This window comes from Mauremys mutica, chromosome 20, assembly GCF_020497125.1.
Source record: "Mauremys mutica isolate MM-2020 ecotype Southern chromosome 20, ASM2049712v1, whole genome shotgun sequence".
Classification (NCBI taxonomy): Eukaryota; Metazoa; Chordata; order Testudines; family Geoemydidae; genus Mauremys; species Mauremys mutica.
The window spans coordinates 730,642-756,788 of NC_059091.1; the positions used below are offsets into that span (position 1 = coordinate 730,642).

Sequence of the window (26,147 nt, forward strand, 5' to 3'; positions counted from 1 at the left end):
CGGACCTCTCCCAACCCCACCACTGCCTCCTCGTACCCAGGCAGCACCCCAGTGGCCCCGGAAACAGACGTCTCAGTGCAGCCACGCTGGCTCCGCCTCTGCCCGCGTCCCCTGAGAGCTTTGGCTCCCAGCCCATATCTGGTGGGTGAGCTAGTCAGAATCTCAGTGCAGGAAGAGCTGGGTGGCTTCTCTGGGCCACGCAGTGCGGGAGGTCAGGCTAAGCGCTCAGATCGGTCCCTTCTGGCTGTAACTCCAGGGATCTCAGCATCTCTCTTAGCGAGAGCCGCCAAGCAACGCAGAAACCGCCCCATCCCGTGGGCAGCTCCCCCGGGTTCGTGCCCCTCGCTGGGCAAAACGGGCCCCGTTATTCCCAGCCTGAATCCATCTCTTGTTCCGAAGCTGGATCTCGCTCGGCCAAGGGCTGTCGGGTTAAAGAGCCGGCGGATTCTCTCTCTCGCCTCCGCGGCGGGGACAGACCGACCGCGACCTAGCGCCTCCTGTTGGACACAACGCGTGGGGCTGGCACAGAGGAGGTGCTGAGGGGGGCTTTGATTTGCTAACATGTCTCTGGGTCCCCCAGGGGTTCATTTCCAGAGTGGGCCCCCTAGCTGGCGGTACCCCGTGCAGCGTCGTCTATTTTAACAGCAGAAGGGGCCGTCTCCCGGGTCTCGCGGGCCCGAGAATTCGGAATTCGGCCTGTGCTGAGCCCAAACTCTTGTGTTTGGCTAAAGCAGCTGCCAGATAGGAACCAAGCGAATCCTCCATGGGGGAGTTTGTTCCCATGGCTAATCGCTAGCAAGACCAGCAAACCAATGGAGACCCGGCTTATACCGGCAGGACAGGGCTTTTGTCGGCATAGCCAATGCCAGTCCCCTGAGAGCTTTTTCCGCCATACAACGGTGTCTACACTACAGCTTGTGCCGGCACGACTGGCGGGTACAGGGTTTTTCACATGCCTGCTCACCAGAGCGACACCAGCACAAATGTTAAAACCAACCCTCTGGGTTTCAGTCGGACATTTCTTCCCCCCCAGCCCTTGGCGGATTTGTTGTTTGGATGAATAAAGGACGAGAAAACGTGATCTATGCGGGAAGACTGAAAAAATGGGGTTTGTCTAGTCTGGAGAGACGACTGAGAGGGGACGTGATCACCGTTTTCAAGTCCATAAGAGATTGTTACGAGGAGGAGGGAGAAGAATTGTTCTTAACCTCTGAGGACAGGACAAGAAGCAACGGGCTTAAATTGCAGCAAGGGCGGTTTAGGTTGGACATTAGGAAAAACTTCCTGGTTAAGCGCTGGAATAAATTGCCTAGGGGGCTGGTGGACTCTCCATCACTGGAGATTTTTAAGAGCAGGTTGGAGAAACACCTGCCAGGGATGGGCCAGATCAGTGGTTCTCAACCAGGGATCCAGAGCCCCTGGGGGGCCACGAGCAGGTTTCAGGGGGTCTGCCAAGCAGGGCCCATGTTAGACTTGCCGGGGATCAGGGCAGAAAGCCAGTGTCCCACTGCATGGGGCTGAAGCCTGGGGCCCTGAGACCTGCCACCTGGGGCTGAAGCAGGAGCCTGAACTTAACTTCACGGGGCCCCCTGTGATGTGGCGCCCTGGGCAATGGCTCTGCTTGATACCCCTTAACGCCAGCCCTGGCTTTTATATGCAGAAGATCAGTTATTGTGGCCCAGGTGGGCCGTGGAGTTTTTATAGCATGTTGGGGAGGCCTCAGGAAGAAAAAGGTTGAGAACCCCTGGTCTAGATAATACTTAGTCCTGCCTTGAATGCAGGGGACTGGACTAGATGACCTCTCGATGTCCCTTCCAGTCCTATGAGTCTATGGTTCTTCTCTGGACCCTCTCTGTTTTTTCCCACAGCCTTTTTAATATGATCACTAACCAGACTGGCCATCTTTGTAGGGTGGTGGAAATACCAAAGAAACTCACCACAGTAACATTTAACTTCAAAACAGGGAACTACAGAAAAATGAGGCTAGTGAAGTGGAAATTAAAAGAAACAGTCACAAGAGTGAAACGCCTGCAAACTGCATGGAAACTTTTAAAAAACACCATGATATAGGTTCAAACGATACTGATACCCCCAAATTTTAAGAAAACAGTAAGAGGACCAAACACATGCCACCCTGGCTAAACAGCAGAGTAAAAGAGGCCATTAGAGACAATAAGACGTCCTTTAAAAATCGGAAGTCAGCTCCTACTGAGGAAAATAAAAAGCAACATAAACTCCAGCAGGTCAAGTGCAAAAGGATAATTAGCGAGGCCAAAAAAAGAATTTGAAGCGCAACTACCAAAAGACACAAAAACTAACAGCAACAAAATTATGGGTTTTTTTAAGTGCATCAGAAGCAGGAAGCCAAGCAATCAGTGGGGCCGCTGGACGATCGAGGTGCTGAAGCAGCACTCTAGGAAGAGTTGTGGAGAAGCTAAATGAATTCTGTGCATCGGTCTTCACGGCTAAGGACGTGAGACAGATTCCCACACCTGAGCCATTTTTTTCAGGTGACAAATCTGAGGAGCTGTCCCAGATTGAGGTGTCACTAGAGGAGGTTTGGGAACAAACTGATAAACTAAACAGTAATAAGTCCCCAGGCCCAGATGGGGTTGACCTGAGAGTTCTGGAGGAACTCAAATATGAAATTGCAGAACTATTAGCTGTGGTACGTAACCTATCGCTTAAATCAGCCTCTGGACCAGATGACTTGAGGATTGCTAATGTGACACCAACTTTTTAAAAGATTCCAGAGGTGATGGTGGCAATCACAGGCCAGTGAGCCTAACTTCGGTACCAGGCAAATTGGTAAAGAACATCAGACACACAGAGAAACACAATACACTGGGGAAGAGTCAACATGGTTTTTGCAAAGGGAAATCACGCCTCACCAATCTACTAGAATTCTTTGATGGGCTCAACAAACATGTGCACAAGGGTGATCCAGTGGATATAGTGTACTTGGACTTTCAGAAAGCCGTTGACAAGGTCCCTCACCAAAGGCTCTTAAGCAAAATAAGCAGTCATGGGAGAAGAGGGAAGGCTCTCTCATGTATCAGTAGCTGGTTAAAAGATAGGAAACAGAACGGTAGGAATAAATGGCCAGTTTCAGCATGGAGAGAGGTAAAGAGCAGGGTCCCCGATGGATCTGCACTGGGACCAGCGCTGTTTAACATATTCATAAATGATCTAGAAAAGGGCGTAAACAGCGAGGTGTCCAAGTCTGCAGCTGATACAAAATTATTCAAGGTCGTTAAGTGCAAAGCTGACTGTGAAGACTCACAAAGGGATCTCACAAAGCTGGGTGACGGGGCAACAAAATGACAGATGAAATTCAACGTTGATCAACGCAAAGTGATGCACATCACAAAACGTAATCCCAGCTCTACATACAAAATGATGGGGTCTAATTTAGCTGTTACCACTCAAGAGAGATCTGGGAGGCTTTGTGGAGAGTTCTCTGAAAACATCCGCTCAGTGTGCAGCGTCCGTCAGAAACGCGAACAGAACGTGAGGAACCATTCAGAAAGGGACAGATAATAAGACAGAAAATATCATAATGCCTCTAAATAAATCCACGGTGCGCCCACACCGCGTGCCGTTCTGGCTGTTCCATTTCAATAAAGAGATGTTCAAATCGGAAAAGCTACAGAGAAGGGCAACAAGAATGATTCAGGGGCTGGACCAGCTTCTGTATGAGGAGAGATTAAAAAGACCGGGACTGCTCAGCTTAGAAAAGCGACGACTGAAGGGGGATAGGATAGAGGTCTATACAATCGCCAATGGTGCGGAGGAAGTGACTAAGGAAGTGTTATTTGCCCCTTCACGTAACACAAGAACCAACGGTCGCCCAAGGAAATTACTAGGCAGCAGGTTTACAATGAAGATAAGGACGTATTTCTTCACACAACGCACAGTTAACCTGTGGAACTCACTGCCAGGGGATGTTGTGAAGGCCAAAAGTATAACGGAGTTAAACAAAGAATTTGATCAATTCCCGGAGCACAGGTCCACCCATGGTTATTAGCCAAGAGGATCAGGGCTGCAACCCCATGCTCTGGGTGTCCCTAAACTGCACAATGGGGGACAGATCATGCGCTAATTGTCCTGGTCTGTTCACTCACATCTGGTACCGGCCATTGTCAGAAGACAGGATACATTGGACCACTGCTCTGCCCCAGTGTGGCCTTTCTTATGTTCTTTAACTGGGTGCAGTATTCCAGTATCGCTCTCCCCAGTGCTTCATACAGAGGGAAAATCACCCCCCAACTCACTGCCCCCCGTTTCTATGTGGTTCTCGAGTACAGAACATTACAGAGCCCTGGTGCACTGTTGGCTCTGGTCATCTGCCTATCAGCCCAGCCCCAATAATTACTTCCACGCCATCCCGATCTGGCTATAAGGACTGGAAGCTCTCGGAAATCTGGCTCTAAGGATTTTGGATCCCCACCAAAGAGGGCAGCTGTTTCCTGGGCCCAGTTAACCCTGCCAAAGCCCTCTGCTTCCATCCAGTCCCAGGGCTGCCCCCTCAAGGGGGTTCACCAGAAAGCCCCAGCTCCCGGAGTCACGGGATTCTTCGGGACCCTTGGCTTCCTACTGAAAACAAAACATCAGTTTTTAGGCCTTGTGGACAAAGCCCAAAAAATGCGACCTCCTCACGGCTCCAAAGCCAGAAGAGAAATAAAGCTCCCACCATGGGATTTTTTTTTCCAAAATCTCAGGATATTTTTAAGCCGCTTCTGCACTTTTCAATGGCTTGGGGTTGAAATGTAGGAACACTCCTGCATTTCGGAGTCCAGACGGGGCCTCGGCTGTTTCTAACATCTAACAGCCTGACATGGCGTTTGGGGATGTGCAAAACCTCTTCCCTTGAGATTGGCTTTACACCAGTGGCACGCGACCTGGGGAAACTGAGGAAGAGAAAGGGGAACTGACTCCCCCAAAATCACATAGGCTGGTGGGGCAGATCTGAGAGCAGAACCCAGGCGTCCTGACTCCCAGCCACATCCTGCTCGAACCCACGAGAGCCCACTCCCCCATCTAATCACTAGACCGGGCGTTTGTTTCAACACAGCATGTCAAGCCGTTTCAGCGACCGATGCACTAGCCCAGCGGTCGGCCCAAGCAAACGCGCTCTCGCCGCTCAGAAAGAGCCGTCTCCAGATCGATTAACCACAGGTGCCGATTAGAACATTCGCTGCAACAGTGTCTCATGCCTCTGCGCATTCAGGACCCGCATCGCCCAGGGGCACGGAGCTAGCGCCCTGCATCCTCACAGCCCAGCAGGCACTGGCAAAATTAACCCTGGCGCTGCTGGAATCTGTTTTGTTACACGCAGACTCCCTGAGAATCGTAACGTCCCCAAAGCCTCCTAGACGCCTGCTTTCTCGCCCAGCAGGACAGATCGATCGGCTCACACCCCCTAATATTTCACCAGCGAGTGCGCCACGCCCGAGGGAAAGAGGTTGTAACAATGCTGTCGTATTGCGCCTCTCAGCCTCAGATCTCAAAGCACTTTGCAGAGGCGGTCATTAGCTGAGCTGGGGGCCCCCCATTGTGCCAGGCGCTGCATGGACCCCGACCCAGATCAGGGTCCTACGCTGGGGGGCTCCGCACAGGGTCTGACCAAGATCAGGGCCCCATTGTGCCAGGCGCTGCATGGACCCCGACCCAGATCAGGATCTCATGCTGGGGGGCTCTGCACAGGGTCTGACCAAGATCACGGCCCCATCGTGCCAGGCGCTGCACGGACCCCGACCCAGATCAGGGTCCCCTCTTCTGGGCGCTGCTCAGACCCAAAGGGGGTGAGAGCCCCTGCCTGGCTGAGTTGACACATTGAGGAAGGAGGGGTGGGGAGGTGGCTAAAATTTGACCTTTATGCCCCCTAAGACTCGCCACCCACCTAGGGTTTGATGCACACACAGGCCGGGCACCCTGGAGCTCTGACCCTGGGACCTCAGGAAACCACCAAGACATTGCAAAGCCCAGCTCGCAGGTGGGACAGCCAGTGCTAACTGTCCCGGCGTTTATCAGGAGGCAAATGTTCAGGTCACCTGACCCCCCAGTAGCTCTGGGGCTGCACTCCCAGGTTGCCCAGGTCCGTGCCCAGTGACATCCTCTGTGCCGTCTTGGCACCATAACAGCCAGAGACCTGCGGTGGCCTGTGCAGCAATGTCTGCCTGAGTCTGCAGAGAGCCTGAACCAATCACTCGGCGAGGTGTGAGGTTCTTCGACGGGACGCTGTTCAGGGCAGGGACCCTCTTTTGGTCCGTGTCTGTCCAGCTCCTGGCACAATGGGGCTGCCTGATGCTGGGCGTGTGTGTGTGTGTGTGTTCACACAATAACCCCCTCCCTCCTCACATCCCCCTCCCCTCCCCAGATAGAACTAAGCCACACAGCTGGAGCCCTTCCCAGGAGCTGGGCAGCTCTGGGTCACTCCCGGTACCAAATGCCCCTTATACAGGAGACTCCTTCTGCAGCTAGCGGTACAGGGGCTAGGATACTGCTGAGCTGAGCTGCTTGGAGTCCATCCAGGAGAGGGGAATCACACACACACATACACACACACACAGACGCACACACACACACTATCCAGTCCATTCCTCTACATTTGCTCACCAAGCCAGGTTTTTTTAGAGGAGTCCTGTTACCTTTAAAGCGAGATATTGGAGCTGGGGGAGATTTGCCAAGTCATTTCCATTTCTCCAGTAGTTTTAAAACTAAAGCTGTGCAGCAATTCCATAAGACGACCCCCACAAGCCAGGGATAGAACCCAGGAGTCCTGATTCCCAGCTCTCCTGTGCTCTAACCACTAGACATCACTCTCCTCCCAGAGCCAGAGCCAGAACCCAGGAGTCCTGGCTCGCAGTCCCCCCTGCTCTAACCACCAGCCCCTGATCCCCTCCCAGAGCCAGAACCCAGGAGTCCTGGCTTCCAGCCCTGTCACGGAGTGTGGGGGAGTCAGGCCCTGCACCCCTGGGCTCCCTGCCGATTCACCAGGACTCTCAGCCAGCCAGGAGAGCAGAAGGTTTATTTAGACGCCAGGAACACAGTCCAACACAGGTCTTGCAGGCACAGATAACCGGATCCCCCCTGTTAGGTCCATCTTGGGGCCCCACAGCCCCCATCAGGGATCAGAGCCCTCTCTCCCTGCTTCCCTCTGTTCCCAGCCAACTCCAGTCTGCCCAACCCCCTCCGGCCTCAGCTTCTTTCCCGGGCCAGGAGGTCACCTGACCCCTTTGTCTCCAACACCTTTAGTTGCACCTTTGCAGGGAGGGGCCCGGCCATCAGTTGCTAGGAGACAGAGTGTCAGGCATTTGCTGCATGGCCTTTTGCTGCTAGATACTTAGGATCTGTACCCAGCCCCCAGTAAGACCAGTCCCACTTCGTCACAAGCCCCCCCTGCTCTAACCACCAGCCCCCACTCCCCTCCCAGAGCCAGAGAGAGAACCCAGGAGTCCTGGCTCCCATCTCCCCCTACTCTAACCACCAGCCCCCACTCCCCTCCCAGAGCCAGAGAGAGAACCCAGGAGTCCTGGCTCCCATCTCCCCCTACTCTAACCACCAGCCCCCACTCCCCTCCCAGAGCCAGAACCCAGGAGTCCAGGCTTCCAGCCCCCCTGCTCTAACCACTAGCCCCCACTCCCCTCCCAGAGCCAGGGACAGAACCCAGGAGTCCTGGCTCCCAGCATATGACGGCCAGGCCCTGGATCCCAGCAGCCCAGGTGTTGGGAGGAGGTCAGGACACAGTGGGTGCTCATCCCAGCCAGGGTGCCAGGCCTCCAGTGCCACATACCACCTGGTGAGAACCCACCCGGCTGGGGGCCCAGGCTCGCGGCCTCCGGGCCAGAATTGGAGAGGGGGTGGGGGGGTGGGAGGTCAGGAATTGCCCTGTTCCCTCACAGTCTCTCCCTCCCTCCCCACAACGGTCCTGCAGCCTCCTGCCGCAGGGTGCTGCCAATCTGCCTCCCACTGGGCATCCCCCCCACCCCGAGCATCCCCCCCACCCCAGTTGCTGGACGTACCCTGCCTGTATCCCCACCAGCCCGTCCCCCTCCAGCCACACCTTTGCATTGCCAAGACCCCTGCATGGAAAGACCCCCCAGCCTGGCCCATCCCCAGCTGCTGCCGGCAGGGGACACCCCAGAGCCCACAGCCCCTCGCCCTGCCACTAAGGGGTCCAGTGGGTGGGCAGAGGTGGGGGCTGGGAGCCAGGACTCCTGGGTTCTGTTAGAGGCTCTGGCAGGTGCAGGGAGTGGGCGTCTCTTGCTGCTGACTGATCCTCCCCGGCACCGTAGCCAGGGGGGCAGGGGGGGCAAATCTCCCGGCTGCGGGTCACCCAGGCGACGTGACGAAGGGCTGGAAGCCACACGGGATGCACCTGCATTGGGATTGTTTACGGCTCACGAGCTGCCAGCATGGAACTGCCCTGGGCTCAGCACCACTCCCCTGCCAGAGCTGGAACCCAGGAGTCCTGGATCCCAGCGCCCCCTGCTCTAATCACCAGACCTCTCTCCCCTGCCAGAGCTGGAACCCAGGAGTCCTGGCTCCCAGCGCCTCCTGCTCTAACCACCAGACCTCACTCTCCTGCCAGAGCTGGAACCCAGGAGTCCTGGCTCCCAGCGCCCCCTCCTCTAACCACCAGACCTCACTCCCCTGCCAGAGCTGGAACCCAGGACTCCTGGCTCCCAGCGCCTCCTGCTCTAACCACCAGACCTCTCTCCCCTGCCAGAGCTGGAACCCAGGAGTCCTGGCTCCCAGCGCCCCCTCCTCTAAGCACCAGACCTCACTCCCCTGCCAGAGCTGGAACCCAGGAGTCCTGTCTCCCAGCCTGGGCCCCTGCCGCTCTGCTAGCCCAAGCCCCAGGGGCAGCTGGGTAATTGTGCCTGCCTCTGGGGAGCAGCCCAGGGTCTGTCTGGTTCAACCAGCCTTGGGGAAGAATCTCCCTTAGGCTCGGCCCAGATGTAGCTGTGTGGGCCATTGGGGGGGAGGATTCAGGGAATCCCCCCCACCTCAACAGCTTCCTAGGAGAGCTGGGTGCCAACAGAGCCCCCACGCAGGGCCCCAGGCCTGGGGGGAAGGCGCTGAGACCCACTTGATGCCTAGGGGCAAGAACTACACACCTGGAGCCTGGGGGGTAGCTGGGGTGTCCGGCACCATCTGCCCCCCAGGGCACTGCACAGCGTTTGGAGCCCAGCGCCCACCCCAGAGCAGAGTAGGGTGCAAGGCCCTGGGGCAGGCGGAGCAGGGAGGGAGCACGGTGCCAGCCAAGCCCATGGAGGGGGATGGGAGGGGAGCCCTGGGCTCAGTTCCCTGCTCTTAAACCAGAGCCATGACGGTATTTAGAATCCTACCTTCCAAACTCTGTGCCTCAGTTTCCCCATCTGCACAGTGGGAATAACAGTGGGGGTAGGTGAGGATAAAGATTGGGAGGTGCCCACATATTATGGGGGAGTCAGATACTACAACAACAGGTGCTTATCTAACCCACACACCCCCCACAAGGCAAGGCAGGGATATTCTCTCCAGTATACAGATGGGAAACTGAGGCACAGTCCTGCCTCCTTGTTCTAGCCCACTAAACCCCACTCGCCTCCCAGAGCTGGGGAGGAGAACCCAGGAGTCCTGGATCCTTAATGACCACAAAGTGCACCAGTAACCACACGTCCTACTCACTAGCCCAGCCCTGGGCTCCCCACCCCCAGCTCTGCCGGTGCCCCTCACTCCCAACCTGCAGCCCCCTGCTCCCCGAGCGCCCCACCACACACGCTCACGTCCTGCTGCAGGAACTCATTACATACGAGCTCTGGGGGTCCAGAGAGGGGTCTCGGGGGCTGGGGGGGGGGGCAGACCCTGGCAACCCTGAGGCCAAAGGCAAGTGGAGATTGAAACATCCCTGGGCTCTGTGCAGAAGGGACCTCAGAGCCCTGAGCCTGGGGAGGGGGGGTCCTGGCACCGGGCAGCACCAGGCCAGGGAGGGGGCAGGGCAGCCTGGCCGGCACAGATCACCACCACATCCCCCCAGGGCCCGGAGCTGCAGCTGGGGATAGAACCCAGGAGTCCTGACTCCCAGCCCCCCGCTCTGCCCACTCCCCTCCCAGCACTGGTAGTAGGTGCCCTGCAGAGAACTGGCCAGGGACTGAAATGGGGTGGGGCTGAGGAAGGCCCGGTGCTGATGGGGGAGGGGGGTTCAGCCAGGACTCCTGGGTCCTCCCCCCATGTAGCAGGGCAGATGGGGTCGGAGGGCATCAGGCAGGACTCCTGGGTCCTCCCCCCATGTAGCAGGGCAGACAGGGGTGGGGGGCGTCAGCCAGGACTCCTGGGTCCTCCCCCCATGTAGCAGGGCAGACGGGGGCGGGGGGCATCAGCCAGGACTCCTGGGTCCTCCCCCCATGTAGCAGGGCAGACGGGGGCGGGGGGCGTCAGCCAGGACTCCTGGGTCCTCCTCCCATGTAGCAGGGCAGACGGGGGCGGGGGGCGTCAGCCAGGACTCCTGGGTCCTCCCCCCATGTAGCAGGGCAGACGGGGGCGGGGGGCGTCAGCCAGGACTCCTGGGTCCTCCCCCCATGTAGCAGGGCAGACGGGGGCGGGGGGCGTCAGCCAGGACTCCTGGGTACCATGGCAGCCGCAGGGGCTCCCCCAGAGCCTGTGCTCATTGGATCCCCCCCTCACCCCAAGGATCCTCCCTCCCCCAGACTCTCCTCCTGGGCTGGGGTGCAGGGCCCCATCGCCCCAGAGAGCGAGGCCTCCCCAAGCAGGGTGGGTGGGGCTCTTAGCTCATCACTGGAGGGCTGCCCCAGGCAATGGGACTGGGCGGGGTGGGGGGTGCCCGGTTGGCAGCCATTTTCTGGGGGCTCGAAGCCCAGCCCAGGGACTGGCAGCACCAGGGGAAGGAGAGAGGCGGGGGGGGGGGGGTCCAGGATGGACGCACCCCTGGGGAAGAAGGATGTACTGCCCCTCCCCTGCCCCATGATTGCAACCCACCAGCCCCCAGGAACAGCAACACACCATCCCCCCAGTGCAACACACACATCCCAGTGCAACACACCAGCCCCCCCAATGCAACACCCCCCCAGTGCAACACACCATCCCCCAGGGACAGCAACACACCATCCCCCCAATACAACCCCCATACCCCCAGTGCAACCCACCATCCCCCCAGTGCAACACCCCCCCAGTGCAACACACCATCCCCCCAATGCAACACCCCCCAGTGCAACACCCCCCAGTGCAACACACCATCCCCCAGTGCAACACCCCCCCAGTGCAACACACCAGCCCCCCCAATGCAACACACCATCCCCCAGTGCAACACCCCCCCAGTGCAACACACCAGCCCCCCAGTGCAACACTGCCCCCAGTGCAACACACCATCCCCCCAGTGCAACACACACATCCCAGTGCAACACACCAGCCCCCCCAATGCAACACCCCCCCAGTGCAACACACCAGCCCCCCAGTGCAACACCCCCCCAGTGCAACACACCATCCCCCCAATGCAACACCCCCCAGTGCAACACCCCCCAGTGCAACACACCATCCCCCCAGTGCAACACCCCCCCAGTGCAACACACCAGCCCCCAGTGCAACACCCCCCCAGTGCAACACACCAGCCCCCCAGTGCAACACTGCCCCCAGTGCAACACACCATCCCCCAGGGACAGCAACACACAATCCCCCCAATACAACCCCCATCTCCCCAATGCAACACCCCCCATGCAACACACCATCCCCACAATACAACCCCCATCTCCCCAATGCAACACACCATCCCCCAGGGACAGCAACACACCAGGCCCCCAGTGCAACACCCCCCCAAGGGACAGCAACACACCAGCCCCCCAATACCTCACACCCACCCCCTCCCATTTCCACCCCCTCTGCACAAAGCCCCCGGCCCATCCCCAGCTCTTCGCCCTGTGTGCACGATGGGGCAGGGCAGGCAACGTGTGTGGGGGGGTCCCTGCTCCAGAGGCAGGGGGTGTGGCAGAGCCCCCCCCTCGCCAGCCCGCGCCGGCTCTTCGCCGGCTGCCCCCACCCCGTCACACGCCATTGTCAGCTCGCCAAACGGCGCCCCCCTCCCGCCGGGCGCCCGGGGGCGGACATGGGGCTCCCCCTCCCCCACTGCTAAGCCACCTGCACTGTGACTTTAAGAAACACACGCTCAGCTGCTGCACCCCCCCCCCCCTCTACTGCATTGCTGTCCCTGCAGCCCCCCCATGACACAAAAAGTCCCGCTAAGGGGAACGGGGGGGGGAGCTTCCATTGGGGACTCCCCAGAGATTGCCCACCCCCCCGCACCCCCTTTTCCTCCCCCCATGGTGCATTCCACTGGGGCCTCCCCAAATTCCTCCATCCCCCCCAACCCGGCCACCCACGGCTCTGTCCAGACAGGGTTGTTACCCATGAGGGGCTCCCCAATCCCCCCTCCCTCTGCGACACCTCCCTTCCCCCCCCCCTTAAATCCTTCGGGGGGGCGGTTATAAGGGACAGCGAATGCCTGGGCCCGAAGGCGCCTCGGCAGCGCTACAAGGTCAAAATGGCTTTTGTCGCTCTGGAAAAGTGTCTCTTGGTTGGGGGAGGGGCTCTTAAACCGACCTTGAATTCAAACTGCGGGGGGGAGGGGGGGTTGGGGGGGTTACGATGATCTTAACGCGCGCGAGGCCGAGGGAACGGCGCCAGCGGGAGGCCTTGTGCGCCGAGCCCCCCCCCCCCCTCGGGCCTACACCCTCGCTGGCTCGGCAGCGTCTTCAAAGAAAGGGGGGGGGTCGGTTCGGAGACGCGGAGAACGTGTGGGGGGGACTCGAGGGGGGGGACACGGCCGGGGCTGAACATTATCTGGGCTGGATGGTTTAGACACTACAACTCCTGGGCCTGGCCTCCACGGGCTGCCCCTTCTCATCCTGTGGGTCTCGGGGGTCACCGGCAAGTCTGCGAGGTGGGGGAGGGGTGCAGTATAGAGATCTGGGGGGGCAAAGCACGTGGGGCCAGCCTGGCCCCATAGCACATGAGGCCCCTGGTGTGGAGAGGGGGGGTTGAAACAATCTACAGTTAAACTGGGGGGGGCGGGATGTTATACTAGGCAGACAGAGGCCTGGCTTGCAGAGCCAGCCACACAACGGCAAACACACGACATGGAGGTGTGGGGGGGTTAAATCTGCAATTCAGCCAGGGGGGGCGGGTGGGGGGGTTAAGAGGCTCTTAAATTAGCCGGCAAGCCAGAGGCTGGGGAATGGCGAGCCCGGGCCCTGCGCCTGGCACCGCCAGCCCGCGCGTGGGGGGCACGGGAGAGCGGCTGGGTTTTAAATGAGCTGGCGAGGGAGAGACGCTGGGTTGGGAAAAAACAGGATTTACAATTTGCAAAGGCAAAACCTGAGTGTGTGTGTGGGGGGGGGGGCTTGTCTGTGACCGAGCCCCCCGTCCCCCCCAAGCCAGCCCGCTGTCAGTTCCTATTGTTCAGAGCCCGGCTGGCGTTTCTCCTCCTGCAGAGTCGGAGATGGCAGGGGGGGGGGGGGAGCTGCTGTCTCAGCACCCAGAGAAAGGCAGGAGCTGCTCTCCAGTCACGCACAAAAATGTATCGCGCTCTGAAGGATTGTGTGTCTCGCCCTGCGCGTCTCCGCAGCGCCCAGCGGCTGGCACGATGGGGGGGGGCTGATCTCGGGTGGGGTCTGGGCAGTGCCTGGCCTGATGGGGCCTGATCTTGATTCTGGAGGGGTCTCAGGCATTAGTGTAATAGTGATGCAAACATGCGGTTATAGCCACGTATCTAGATCTATACACACACCCCTATCAGCACACATACACTGACACACACACCCCTATCAATACACACACACACACCCCTATCAGCACACATACACTGACATACACACCCCTATCAATACACACACACACACCCCTATCAGCACACACACAGTGACACACACACACACACCTATCAATACACACACACACACCCCTATCAGCACACACACAGTGACACACACACACAAACCTATCAGCACATATACACTGACACACACACCTATCAATACACACACACCTACACACACACACACCCCTATCAGCACACATACACTGACACACACCTATCAGCACACGCTCACACTCACTCATACACACAGATATACACCCCATCAGCACAAGCACATACACGCACACTCACACACCCACCTATCAATACACACACACATACACACCTATCAGCACACGCACACTCACACACCCACCTATCAATACACACACACATACACACCTATCAGCACACACACACTCACACACAGATACACACCCCTATCAGCACACACACAAAGAGTACAATATACATGTGCGGAGTGCGTTATGCAGCCATACCTAGAGCCACACACCCAGTACATCCCACAGCCGTGTGTGTGTGTGTGTGTCCATACACACATCTCGCTCGCTACCCCCCCCCCCACACACACACGCACCCCGGTGTATTTCACACACACGCCATCTATGAGATCTCGCCATCCCCAGACACATTCCCACCGAGGGCAAATTTTATCTCAATCCCACCCTAGCTCCTGTCACGCACCCACAGAACATCCCCGCCCCATGGACCAGCCGCTCACTGACACGAAATATTCCTACAGATGCCTAGACAGCGGATCGCACATCTCCAGATCCCCCATTGCCCCCCCCGGCACACCGAGCCCCCCCGCGTACCGCCACCGACCCCCCCGGCACACCGAGCCCCCCCGCGTACCGCCACCGACCCCCCCGGCACACCGAGCCCCCCCCCGCGTACCGCCACCGAGCCCCCTCCGGCACACCGAGCCCCCCCCCCGCGTACCGCCACCGAGCCCCCCCCCGGCACACCGAGCCCCCCCCCGCGTACCGCCACCGAGCCCCCCCCGGCACACCGAGCCCCCCCCGCGTACCGCCACCGAGCCCCCCCCGCACACCGAGCCCCCCCCCGCGTACCGCCACCGAGCCCCCCCCCGGCACACCGAGCCCCCCCGCGTACCGCCACCGAGCCCCCCCCGGCACACCGAGCCCCCCCCGGCACACCGAGCCCCCCCGCGTACCGCCACCGAGCCCCCCCCGCACACCGAGCCCCCCCCCACGTACCGCCACCGGCCCCCCCCAGCAAACCGAGTCCCCCCGCGTACCGCCACCGGGCCCCCCCCGGCACACCGAGCCCCCCCCGGCACACCGAGCCCCCCCGCGTACCGCCACCGAGCCCCCCCCCCCGGCGTACCTCCACCGAGCCCCCCCCCGGCACACCGAGCCCCCTCCCTGGCGTACCGCCACCGAGCCCCCCCGGCACCCCGCCACCGACACCCCCCCCCCCGGTGTATTCGGTAGCGGCTCTTCGCGGCTCCCTGGCTGTCTCCATGTTGAGCCCTGTTCTCCCCCCCCCACCCCGCCATGCCCTGGCTCGCCCCACAGCTCTGCCCACGCGCGCTATGGGGCCAGAGCGCTGTAGATCTGGGGCATCGCCCCCCATCCTGGCATCTTTACACCCACATTTCACCCCGCTCCCCACCCCACCCCCTGACACCCAACTGGGGCCCGGGCTGCGAGCTCCCGTGCAGGGGGGGCGATTTGTACCGTACACCCCCAATAGACGCGCACCCCAATATCAGCCAAGCCCCCCCCAGCCCCCCTAGATACCTACGGTGACCATTCTTCCAGCGCCGCGGGCTCCCCCGCTGCAGGGCCGGGCGGCCGTGGGGCTGCGCTCTCCAGCCGCCGGCCCGCACCCCCCAGCCCCCCGCCCCGGGTGGGGTCGGATCAGCGCCGAGGACCGGGGGGGAGGGATGGAAATCCGATTTTCCTGGAGGACCGATTGAAAAGCCAAATTCCCGGGCGAGGATCGGGGCTGGATGTGTGTAGGTCCAGCTGCGGGGGGGGGGGGGGGGGAGATCAGGAGTTGGGGGGGGCTGAGCGGGGGGGGGAGCTGAGAAATGGAGGGGGCTGAGCGGGAGGGGATGAGCAGGGGGGGCTGAGCAGTGGGGGGGGCTGAACGGGGGGGCTCCTGTTCTCGGCCTCTCTGGGAAGAAAGGAAGGCGAGAGAGGACGGGGGGGGGGGCGCAGGGATGGGGGGGGGCGGAGACCCGGGCCGGGGAGAGGAGAAAGGCAGCGCAGGAATTGGCAAAGCAGAAGTAAAAGCGAACAATGAAATGGACAGAAGGAGCCGAGTCTTGGCCCGGGGGCGAGGAGAGAACGAGGGGGGGGCGGGGGGGGTGAAAAACGAAAAGGAGGAAGAAAAAAACCGAAAAGAACGAGAAAAGGAAGGAAAAGGAGGAGCCGCTGCGGCAGCCCTGCGCTGGCTGGTCCTTTAAATGTCCTTGGTTATTTAAACCCGGGGTTTATTACCGGGGAGGGGGGGCGGGGTTTTTTCGAGGGGGGGGCGGGTTTTTCTCTCCCCCCCCTCCAATATGCAAAAAAAAACAAAGGAACCTCTGCAGCTCCCCCACCCCTCGCGCGAGGGCTGGTCCGGCTGCCCCGTGCGCCCCCCCCCCCGCACCCGCCCCGGCCCCCCAGCGACGGGACCCGGCTCATTGGCTGGGACCAGCGGCAGAGAGTTCTCGCTTGGTTAACACCCCCCCCACCTAGCACACGCAGCCCCGCCCCCCATGGCACCCCCCCAAACACGGATAGCACACACCCCAGAGCGCCCCCCCCGGGGTAGCACACACAGCCCCCCCATAGCACACACCCCAGAGCGCCCCCCCAGGGGTAGCACACGCAGCCCCCCCATAGCACACACCCCAGAGCGCCCCCCAGGGGTAGCACACGCAGCCCCCCCCCATAGCACACACCCCAGAGCGCCCCCCCCTCAGGGGTAGCACACGCAGCCCCGCCTCCCAATGGCACACACAGCCCCCCCCCGATACCACACACCCCAGAGCGCCCCCCCTGGGGTAGCACACGCAGCCCCCCATAGCACACACCCCAGAGCGCCCCCCCCTCAGGGGTAGCACACGCAGCCCCGCCCCTCGATGGCACACACAGCCCCCCCCATGGCACATCCATCCCTCCCAAGCAGCCCCCACCCCAGCTCGTGCACACGCCTCCCCATACTCCCAGCTCCCCCCAGCATTCACTCGGCCCCCATCCTACCTCTGTACCGCCCCCCTTTCCCCGCCCCTCCCCGTTCGGCTACCAGCCCCCAAAGTGCACAGACGCCTGGGGGGGGGGACCCCTCAGCTCCGGGGAGGGGGGAAGGGGAAAGAGGATGTTTCAGATACAAGCCAGAGAGAGAGAGAGAGAGATCGGGAGATATATATAGAGAGAGATATAAATAGCTAGAGATGGGTAGATATAGATCTAGAGAGAAGGAGATTAGATAGATAGATAGATAGATAGATAGATAGATAGATAGAGGGGGTGTGGGGGGATAGATAGATAGATAGATAGATAGATAGATAGATAGATAGATAGATAGATAGATGGGGTGTATGGAGATAGATAGATAGATAGATAGATAGATAGATAGATAGATAGATAGATAGATAGATAGAGGGGGTGGATGGGGATAGATAGATAGATAGATGGGGTGTATGGGGATAGATGGATAGATAGATGGGGTGGATGGGGATAGATAGATAGATAGATAGATAGATAGATAGATAGATAGATAGATAGATAGGGTATGGGGATAGATAGATAGATAGATAGATAGATAGATAGATGGGGTGGATGGGGATGGATAGATAGATAGATAGATAGATAGAGGGGGTGGATGGGGATAGATAGATGGGGTATGGGGATAGGGATAGATAGATAGATAGATAGATGGGGTGGATGGGGATAGATGGATAGATAGATAGATACGGTAGATAGATAGAGGGGGTGGATGGGGATAGATAGATAGATGGGGTATGGGGATAGATGGATAGATAGATAGATACGGTAGATAGATAGAGGGGGTGGATGGGGATAGATAGATAGATGGGGTATGGGGATAGATGGATAGATAGATAGATAGATGGGGTATGGGGATAGATAGATAGATAGATAGATAGATAGATAGATAGATAGAGGGGGTGGATGGGGATAGATAGGTAGATGGGGTGTGGGGATAGATAGGTACCTAGATGGGGGTGGGCGCAGCCAGGGTGTGTAATAGAACCAGGTCTAGACAGAGAATCTCTCTTTCATGTCAGGCCATTGAGTCTCCTGGTGTCTGGGTCAGGGGCCACCACCCGAGGGAAAGGGAGTTACAGGAAATGCTGCCGGCAGACTCTACTCCACCAGCAAGATTCACCCCCATCCCGCGGGGCAGAGAAACTGAGGCACAGAGAGGACTTGCCCAAAGGTCACCCAGTGAGGCAGTGGCAGAGCTGGGGACAGAACCCAGGAGTCCTGGCTCCCAGTCCCGCCCCAGCTCTACCCACTAGACCCCGTGCCCCTCCCGGAGCTAGGCACAGAACCCAGGAGTCCTGGTTTCCCAGTCTTTGCTCGGCGCAGCCTTCACTCCAGTTTAGATGTTAGCTCTGAAACGTGCCAGTTTCACTCTGTCTCCGCTTTGCCCCCCTGGCATCGCCCAGTTCCTGAGCCACTGAAATGCTGGGGAATGACTGCGGCTAATCCACGGGCCCCATTGTGCGGGGCCAAGTGAGGGACAGTCCAGGCTGGATGGGCCCGATGGGGAGGGATGGACGCAGGCTGCATCCAGCGCTGAACCTAGTGGAGCGATGTTGCTCCTAGTCTGGCCCCACAGGGAGGTTGGATAAAAGACCAACTACTGCTGCCAGCAAAGGGAGCTCCTTTCTAGTTTAAGCAACAGAAACCTGAGGGGAGAGAGGATCCGGGGTGGAGGGCACCCACCCATGGCCATCCAAAGAGCCTGCAGGCCCTGAATGGCAGCACCTGCCCAGGATGGAATCAGAGCAGCTCAGCTGTGTGTCATAGCGCCTATACTGCTGGTGTCAAATGGGGAGTCTCCAATGGCTCAGGCAGGTGAGGCAGGGAGGTCCAGGGTTCAGGCTGGAGTCACCAATAGGACACAGACTGCAGTGTGGGAAAGGGAGGCTGTCACTGTGTCATTATCCCCAGGGGATGACTGAAGGACGGGGACTGACAAGGTGGACCCTGGAAACTGGATCCTTTATGCATCCCATATCCAATTCCCCACTCCCCTAGGTCTGGATTGGCGGTTGCACCTCCTAGAGAGGACAGGCCCCATATCCAATTCCCTGAGACAGCCAGTCCCCACTCTCTGGGACTGCATCAGAGACAGGACTTCTGGGTTACCCAGCTCTGGGAGGGGAGTGGGGTCTAGTGGTTAGAACAGGGTAGGTTGGGAGCCAGGACTCCTGGGTTTTATTCCTGGCTCTGCCACCGACTCCCTGTGTGACCTTGACCAAGTCACTTCCTCCTCCCATGCCTCAGTTTCCCCATCTGTAACATGAGGCGAACGATACATCCAGGCAGATGTTTGTGAGCTGCCCAGATACTATGGTGCTGGAGCCCAGTGCCAGAGAAATAACTGCAGTGAAAGTCACTTTGTCCCAGGTTCAACACGCCCACCACTCCTTGCCTCCAGTGAAAAGCTGCCCTGGCCTAAAGCCACATTCTGTGGGTCACACGGTGCTCTAGAAAGGGAGGCATGTATTATCCCCATTTCACAGCAGGGGAAACTGAGGCACCAAGACAGGCAGGGACATGCCTGCGGCCCCCCACTGAGCTGGGACAGAACCCAGGAGGCTGAGCTCCTAATCTCCCCCTGTTCTAACCCCTAAAGAAAGTTCCACTCCCCAATGCAGGGAGAGAACCCAGGAGTCCTGGCTCCCAGCACCTCTTGCTCTAACCACTAGACCCCACTCCTCTCCCAGAGCTGGGGATAGAACCCAGGAGTCCTGACTCCCAGCCCCTTCCTGCTCTAACCCACCAGGCTGCACTCCCCTCCCAGAGCTACTAATAGAACCCAGGAGTCCTGACTCCCAGCCCACCCCCCACAGCCCCCACCCTGGTCTCACAGCACAATCATTGGCCTCAGACTGGATGCCTCCTTTCCCCTCTAACCCCATCTCTTTCTCTCCCCTTCCCTGGCGGGATCCTGGCCTGCCCACCCTGTCTATAGGGAAATCAGCGCAATGTCTTGCTCGAGCAGAAGCAGCGCGACGCAGGGAGAAAAGCCCTCCCGTCGCCTGCTCGATTTCCGAACCGAGCATCGGCAAACCTGTCACCACCCTGGCTAGAGACACACACACACCCCCGCATGCAGCCTCGGGGAGGGCGTGCGGCAGCCGCTTCGGACTCGGCTCCGCCATCCCCCAGCTCCCATCCGGCCCCGTTTCCATCAAAACCCACCAATTTGGGGGGCAGGAGGAGGAGGTGGCGGTGGGAGCGGGTAGGGCGGGGGGGGGGGGGGTTGTTTGCTAATAACCGAGGAGAGAGGATTGGTTTCGGTTAAGCTGAGACGGTGCCTTGTTCCCTACCTCATTTGCGCTCAGCAGGTATCTTTCTGCGTCTTGCGGGCATCTGCTCCTTTTGAATAACGTCGCCATTGCTGATGGAAGGAGTGAGAGAGGAGAGAAAATTAGTCCCAGGGGAAAGCCAGCAAGAGACACGCACGCATAGCTAGGTAACGGGTTGGTAGCCGCGGCCGGAGATTTATAGCCCAGCCGGCCTGCGATTTTCCACCCAGGGAGAGCCGGAAGCAGAAAAGGAATCTCGCCACGCCGAAGAACCGAAACTGACCAACACCCCCCTCGACGCGCACACGCGGCTCCCTTCCCGTCAGGTTCTTCGCAGAGAGAAAGGAGCCGGATATTTTGATGATGCCGTGCAAAGGGAAGGGCCGAGGGGGGCCAGGCCGGGAGCTGGCTGCCGGAGAACCTGGCCCGCGGCACGTACTGTCAGTCGCGGGTATCGAGGGAGATGCTGCTACGTCCTGCCACCGGTCCACATTCTAATGGGAAGCTGCATCTAGTGGTTAGAGCAGGGAGAGGAGGGGGATAGGACTCCTGGGTTCTGTCCCCAGCTCTGGGAGGGGGCGTGAGGCCTAGTGCAATGGTTTTCAACCTTTATTCATTTGCAGACCCCTAACAAATTTCGAATGGAGGTGCGGACCCCTTTGGAAATCTTAGACATAGTCTGCAGACCCCCAGGCGTCAGCGGCCCACAGGTTGAAACCCCCTGGCCTAGTAGTTAGAGCAAAGCAGGCATGGGCGTGGGGCGTGGCAGCGATCCCTTGTCTGGCACGGAGATGCAGCCACCCCTGGGGCGGGGCACAGTAGCGGTTTGTTCAAGGAGACCTCACCCTGCGCTGAAACGCAGCCACCTCTGGGGTGAGGTGGGGCAGCTGTTTATACCCAGTGCTGAGACGAGTGTAACAGGCCCCGGTGGGGGAGCAGAAAGGGCTGGGGGCAGGGATGGGATGACCTTGGGGCTCTTTCCCGGAGGCCAATATCCCCTGTGCTCCCCCCAGCCACGCGGGGCCCTTCCCTGCTCCCTCCGCGGCTGGGCTGGGGCGTTGTCCCGCCTGGATCACTCAGCGCTGCCCCACCATGGCAATCACGACATTGTGGCAGGGACAAGGACAGGGAGCAAAAGCCTCCCAGCTGCGCTCTTCTGACCCCCCCCTCGGCCCCCGGTGACACCTGCCAGCCTGCCCCCTCCCCCGCCCTCAGCCCATGCATTGTTCCCTCCATGTAGCCTCCCCCCGCCAGTGTTCTCAGCTCGCTCCTCACAAGCGCCCCAGACGCTGACGCACCACAGAAAAGTTTCGCACAAGTGTTGGCAGGATCCCGGCCTCCCGCTTTGATGGGCTCGGGAATTCGAGGCTGGGGAAACGCAGCCCGATGCCCCTGTGTCTCCCCAGAGCAGGGGCAGCGGCACCCCCGCAGGGGGGCACTCTCTGCACCCCCACGGCCCCAGCCGCCCTCCCAGCTCAGAGCAGGAAAAGAGGCTGGTCAGTTGCCCGGGTTTCTGGTTAGTTTCATGGGGGGTCTCTGCCAAGGCTGGGGGCTGGGCGCCCACAGAGGCTGCCCCCGGGAGGAGGAGGGTGAACTCGCCCACCCTATTGCTGAACCCAGGGTGGTACCTGACCATGAGGGCACCTGGAAAGCGGCAGCTCGATTCGTCCCACCGGCGGGAGGCTGGGGGGTGATTCGGCCTACAGGGCACGTGGGTGGGAATCAGGACTCCTGGGTTCTGTTCCGGGCTCTGAGTGGAGAGTGGGCTTAGGGGGTTACAGCGGGGGAGGGGAGCTGGGCGTCAGGACTCCTGGGTTCTAACCCAGCTCCAGGAGGGGAGCAGGGCCTAGTGGGTTATAACAGGGGAAGGCCGGGAGTCAGGACTCCTGTGTTCTATTTCTGGCTCTGGGTTGGGAGTGGTGTCTAGTGGTGAGAGCAGATTGGGGGTGGGACTCAGGACTCCTGTTCCAGCTCTGGGTGGAGAGTGGGCTCTGGGGATTAGAGCGAGGGGGGGGAGGCTTGGAGCCAGGACTCCTGGGTTCCACTCCCAGCTCCAGGAGGAGATTGGGGCTACATTGGATCACACTGCCAGACTGTCTAGCCTCGTATCATGCCCAGAGCACTGACCCAGACCTCGCTAGTCGGCCCGTCTAGCCCAGGACCTGCACCCCACACAGAACCGGCCCAGCGGAGCTCTCTGGCAGGCCCAGCCCTGCTCGGTGTTTGGCTGCATGCTGGACGCTCCAATCTGGGTGGAGGGTGAAGCAAAACCAGCCGTCGCCAGATCAGGAGGCGAGGGACGGGGGTGTCCCCAAAGCCATGGGGACCGGCTGCGTCCATCCACACAGGAGCCATGGGCCAGGCAGGGGTGGGAGTCCTGCACTGGCAGCTAAGGGGACCTGGTGCACAGACACTCCTAGTGACACATGCATGGCCTCTCGCTCACGAGGCCCGTGCACTCACGCTGGCCATGGCACTCCTGCGCCTGCAGAGATCCTCCCGTGCGGGTCCTGGCTGGCTCAGGGGGGAGCAGCGGCTACGAGACCCCCAGCGACGTCTCTGCTAAATACCCGTCAGTTTCTCTGGCACTGAATTGTGTTAAAAGAGAAAACAACTGGGCTGAGGATCTCCCTACCTTGTTCCCTGAGTGCCCTGCCCTAACCACTAGACCCCACTCCCCTCCCAGAGCCAGGGAGAGAACCCAGGAGTCCTGGCTCCCAGGTCCCCGCCCCCCAGTTCCAACCACTAGATCCCACTCCCCTCCCAGGGCCGGGAGAGAAGCCAGGAGTCCTGGCTCCCAGCCCCCCACCCCCCACTTCCAACCACCAGACCCCACTCCCCTCCCAGGGCCAGGGGCAGGGAGAGAACCCAGGAATCCTGGCTCCCAGCCCCCCACCCCCCACTTCCAACCACTAGGCCCCACTCCCCTCCCAGGGCCGGGGCGGGGAGAGAACCCAGGAGTCCGGAGACAGCCAAGGTGGCTCCTTAGCATTTTCTGAGACCAGACCCAATTCAGCACCACAGACAGCTCCGGGGAGCCGCCCCTGTCCGCGGTCCCAAGGCGGGGCCCAGCGGCGCCGACAGGGCCGAGCGTGCGGAGCAAACCCGAACCGCGCTCGGCTCGTCCCCGCTGGGGACCGCTGCAGTGAGGTGAGACAGGGCCAATGGGAAAGAACCCAGGAGTCCTGGCTCCCAGCCCCCACTCTAACCACTAGTCTCCCCTCCCCTCCCAGAGCTAGGGAAAGAACCCAGGAGTCCTGGCTCCCAGCCCCCCCGCCCCCACTCTAACCACTAGTCCCCACTCCCCTCCCAGAGCTGGGGAAAGAACCCAGGAGTCCGGCTCCCAGACCCCCCTCTAACCACTAATCCCCACTCCCCTCCCAGAGTTGGGGAAAGAACCCAGGAGTCCTGGCTCCCAGCCTCTCTGCTCTAACCACTAGTCCCCACTCCCCTCCCAGAGCTGGGGAGAGAACCCAGGAGTCCTGGCTCCCAGCCCCCCCGCCCCCACTCTAACCACTAGTCCCCACTTCCCTCCCAGAGCTGGGGAAAGAACCCAGGAGTCCTGGCTCCCAGCCCCCCGCCCCCACTCTAACCACTAGTCCCCACTCCCCTCCCAGAGCTGGGGAAAGAACCCAGGAGTCCTGGCTCCCAGACCCCCTCTAACCACTAGTCCCCACTCCCCTCCCAGAGCTGGGGAAAGATCCCAGGAGTCTGGCTCCCAGCCCCCCCCTCTAACCACTAGTCCCCACTCCCCTCCCGGAGCTGGGGAAAGAACCCAGGAGTCCGGCTCCCAGCCCCCACCCGGCTCTCCAAAGGGGCTGGACTCTCCAGAGCTTCAGCTGCAATATCCCCAGTGACCTCAGATGACCTTTGAATAGAGGTCAGTGGGGGGGGGCAGTTTGGCCTCTCGACCCGCCAGGGTCCACGAAGGGTCAGCTCCCCCCATGGGGAACAACAGCTAGCGGTGGGGGGAGGAACCCCCCTCCCCCCGGCATCTCCCTGCCGTGAATAGACCCCCTGGGGCGGGGGAGGGGAGAAGACCCCAGGCCCCAGCCCCAGCCCCCACCACAGAGTGATTCCTGCCTGGGAGGGGAGTGGGGTCTGGTGGTTAGAGCAGGGGGGCTGGGAGCCAGGACTCCTGGGTTCTCCCCCTGGATCTGGAGGGGAGTGGGGTCTGGTGGTTAGAGCAGGGGGGGCTGGGAGCCAGGACTCCTGGGTTCTCCCCCTGGTTATGGAGGGGAGTGGGGTCTGGTGGTTAGAGCAGGGGGGGGCTGGGAGCCAGGACTCCTGGGTTCTCCCCCTGGATCTGGAGGGGAGTGGGGTCTGGTGGTTAGAGCTGGGGGGGCTGGGAGCCAGGACTCCTGGGTTCTCCCCCTGGATCTGGAGGGGAGTGGGGTCTGGTGGTTAGAGCAGGGGGGGCTGGGAGCCAGGACTCCTGGGTTCTCCCCCTGGATCTGGAGGGGAGTGGGGTCTGGTGGTTAGAGCAGGGTGGGGGGCTGAAACTGATCTCCCCCTTTCCTCTCTGCCAAGCCCAGCCCCCGCTCTCCTGCCCCCAGGAGCAGGGGTGGGGAGCAGGAACCATATGCCACCAATTAGCCAGTGATCCCACAGCTCCCACCATCCTGGCAGGGGGAGGGGATGTGTTGAGGAGGCCGAGCCCCACGGCCCATGGGAGGAAGGGGCCTGGCAGATGCAGGATCTCACCCTGGGACTGGCCGGAGGAGGGGGGTCCCAAAGGGACTCTGATTGCAGGGCCAGGGAGCCAGATGGCTGGGGGTGGGGGAGTGGATTGGATTAGAGGGGGGGAGGCCCCCTATGGCAGCAAGGGGAAAGGGAGGGAGGGGGCAGAAACCCCAGTATAGGGATGGGAAAGCGGGGGGCCCCCGCTGCAAACCAACCCCCCCATCCTACAGCCTCCCCATGGCAAACCACCCCCCCAAACTCAGTCTTAATCCCCCCAAATGTAACACAGAACCCATCCCCCTACCTGACCCCGCCCCTAAATCAAACCTCCCCACCCCCGCTCAGGGAGTCCTTCCGCCCCCTTGTAGGGGGCTGGGAGTCCCACCCAGGCCGTCCCCTCCGAGGGCCCCCATATGTCACGAGTTTGTTGGGCCTCAGCTTGTTCCCCAGGGGTCCACATGGGGGCACCGGGGTGAGCACTGACTGCCAGGGGAAAGCGCCCCCTAGTGAGCCCCCCGACCTCGCTTCATGCAGCACAGGGGCCCGGGCACCGTGTCTGGACAGAGGCCAGGAGCTCTCAGCCCCCTGCATCGAGGCCACCCCCCTGGTGCCTCCGAAGGCTGGTGGTTAAGGCCCTGGGCTGGTTCAATCCCTGGCTGTTCCACTGACCCCTCTGCATGACCATGGGCGAGGCCCTGCCCCTCTGGGACTCAGTTTCCCCGTCCTGCCTTTGTCCGCTGAGGCGCAAAGGCCTTCAGGACTGGGACGGTCTCTGTGTGCCTGGGCTGCACCTGGCACAAGGGGGGGGCTGTGATTGCGGTCGGGGTCTGGGCAGTGCTTGGCATGAGGGGGGCTCTGACCTTGATGGGGGTCGGTGCAGCGCCCGGCACAAGGGGGGGGGGCGCAATCTCAGGTGTCTGCTACCATAGTCGTCATATGAAGCCTGGAAAAATCTGCTCCGTGGGTCCCCGCAAGCCACAGAGCTGCGTCAAATCCCCCAGCCCTGCTCCCAGGGAGCCTTGGCCCCGGCCTGGGGATGGGGCGGAGACGCCCTCCCCGTTCGGCTTTGTC

General features: G+C 60.5%; 1 protein-coding gene across 2 annotated transcripts in view; it reads right to left on the reverse strand.

Annotated features, from left to right (window-relative positions):
* Positions 1-22,966, reverse strand: part of LOC123353592 (ELAV-like protein 3) — a 43,525-nt gene extending 20,559 nt beyond the window's left edge. Inside the window, exons 1-2 of one of the 2 annotated variants that reach the window (XM_044994812.1) lie at positions 22,857-22,966; positions 20,415-20,485 (exon numbers count right to left, since the gene is read on the reverse strand). In XM_044994812.1, the coding sequence (XP_044850747.1) occupies positions 20,415-20,483 (69 nt within the window). In that variant the 5' untranslated portion in view covers positions 20,484-20,485; positions 22,857-22,966. Of the gene's footprint in view, positions 1-20,414; positions 20,644-22,856 lie in introns of those variants that run through there. The other variant, XM_044994811.1, reaches the window with a different exon arrangement.
* Positions 22,967-26,147: the final 3,181 nt, after the last annotated feature.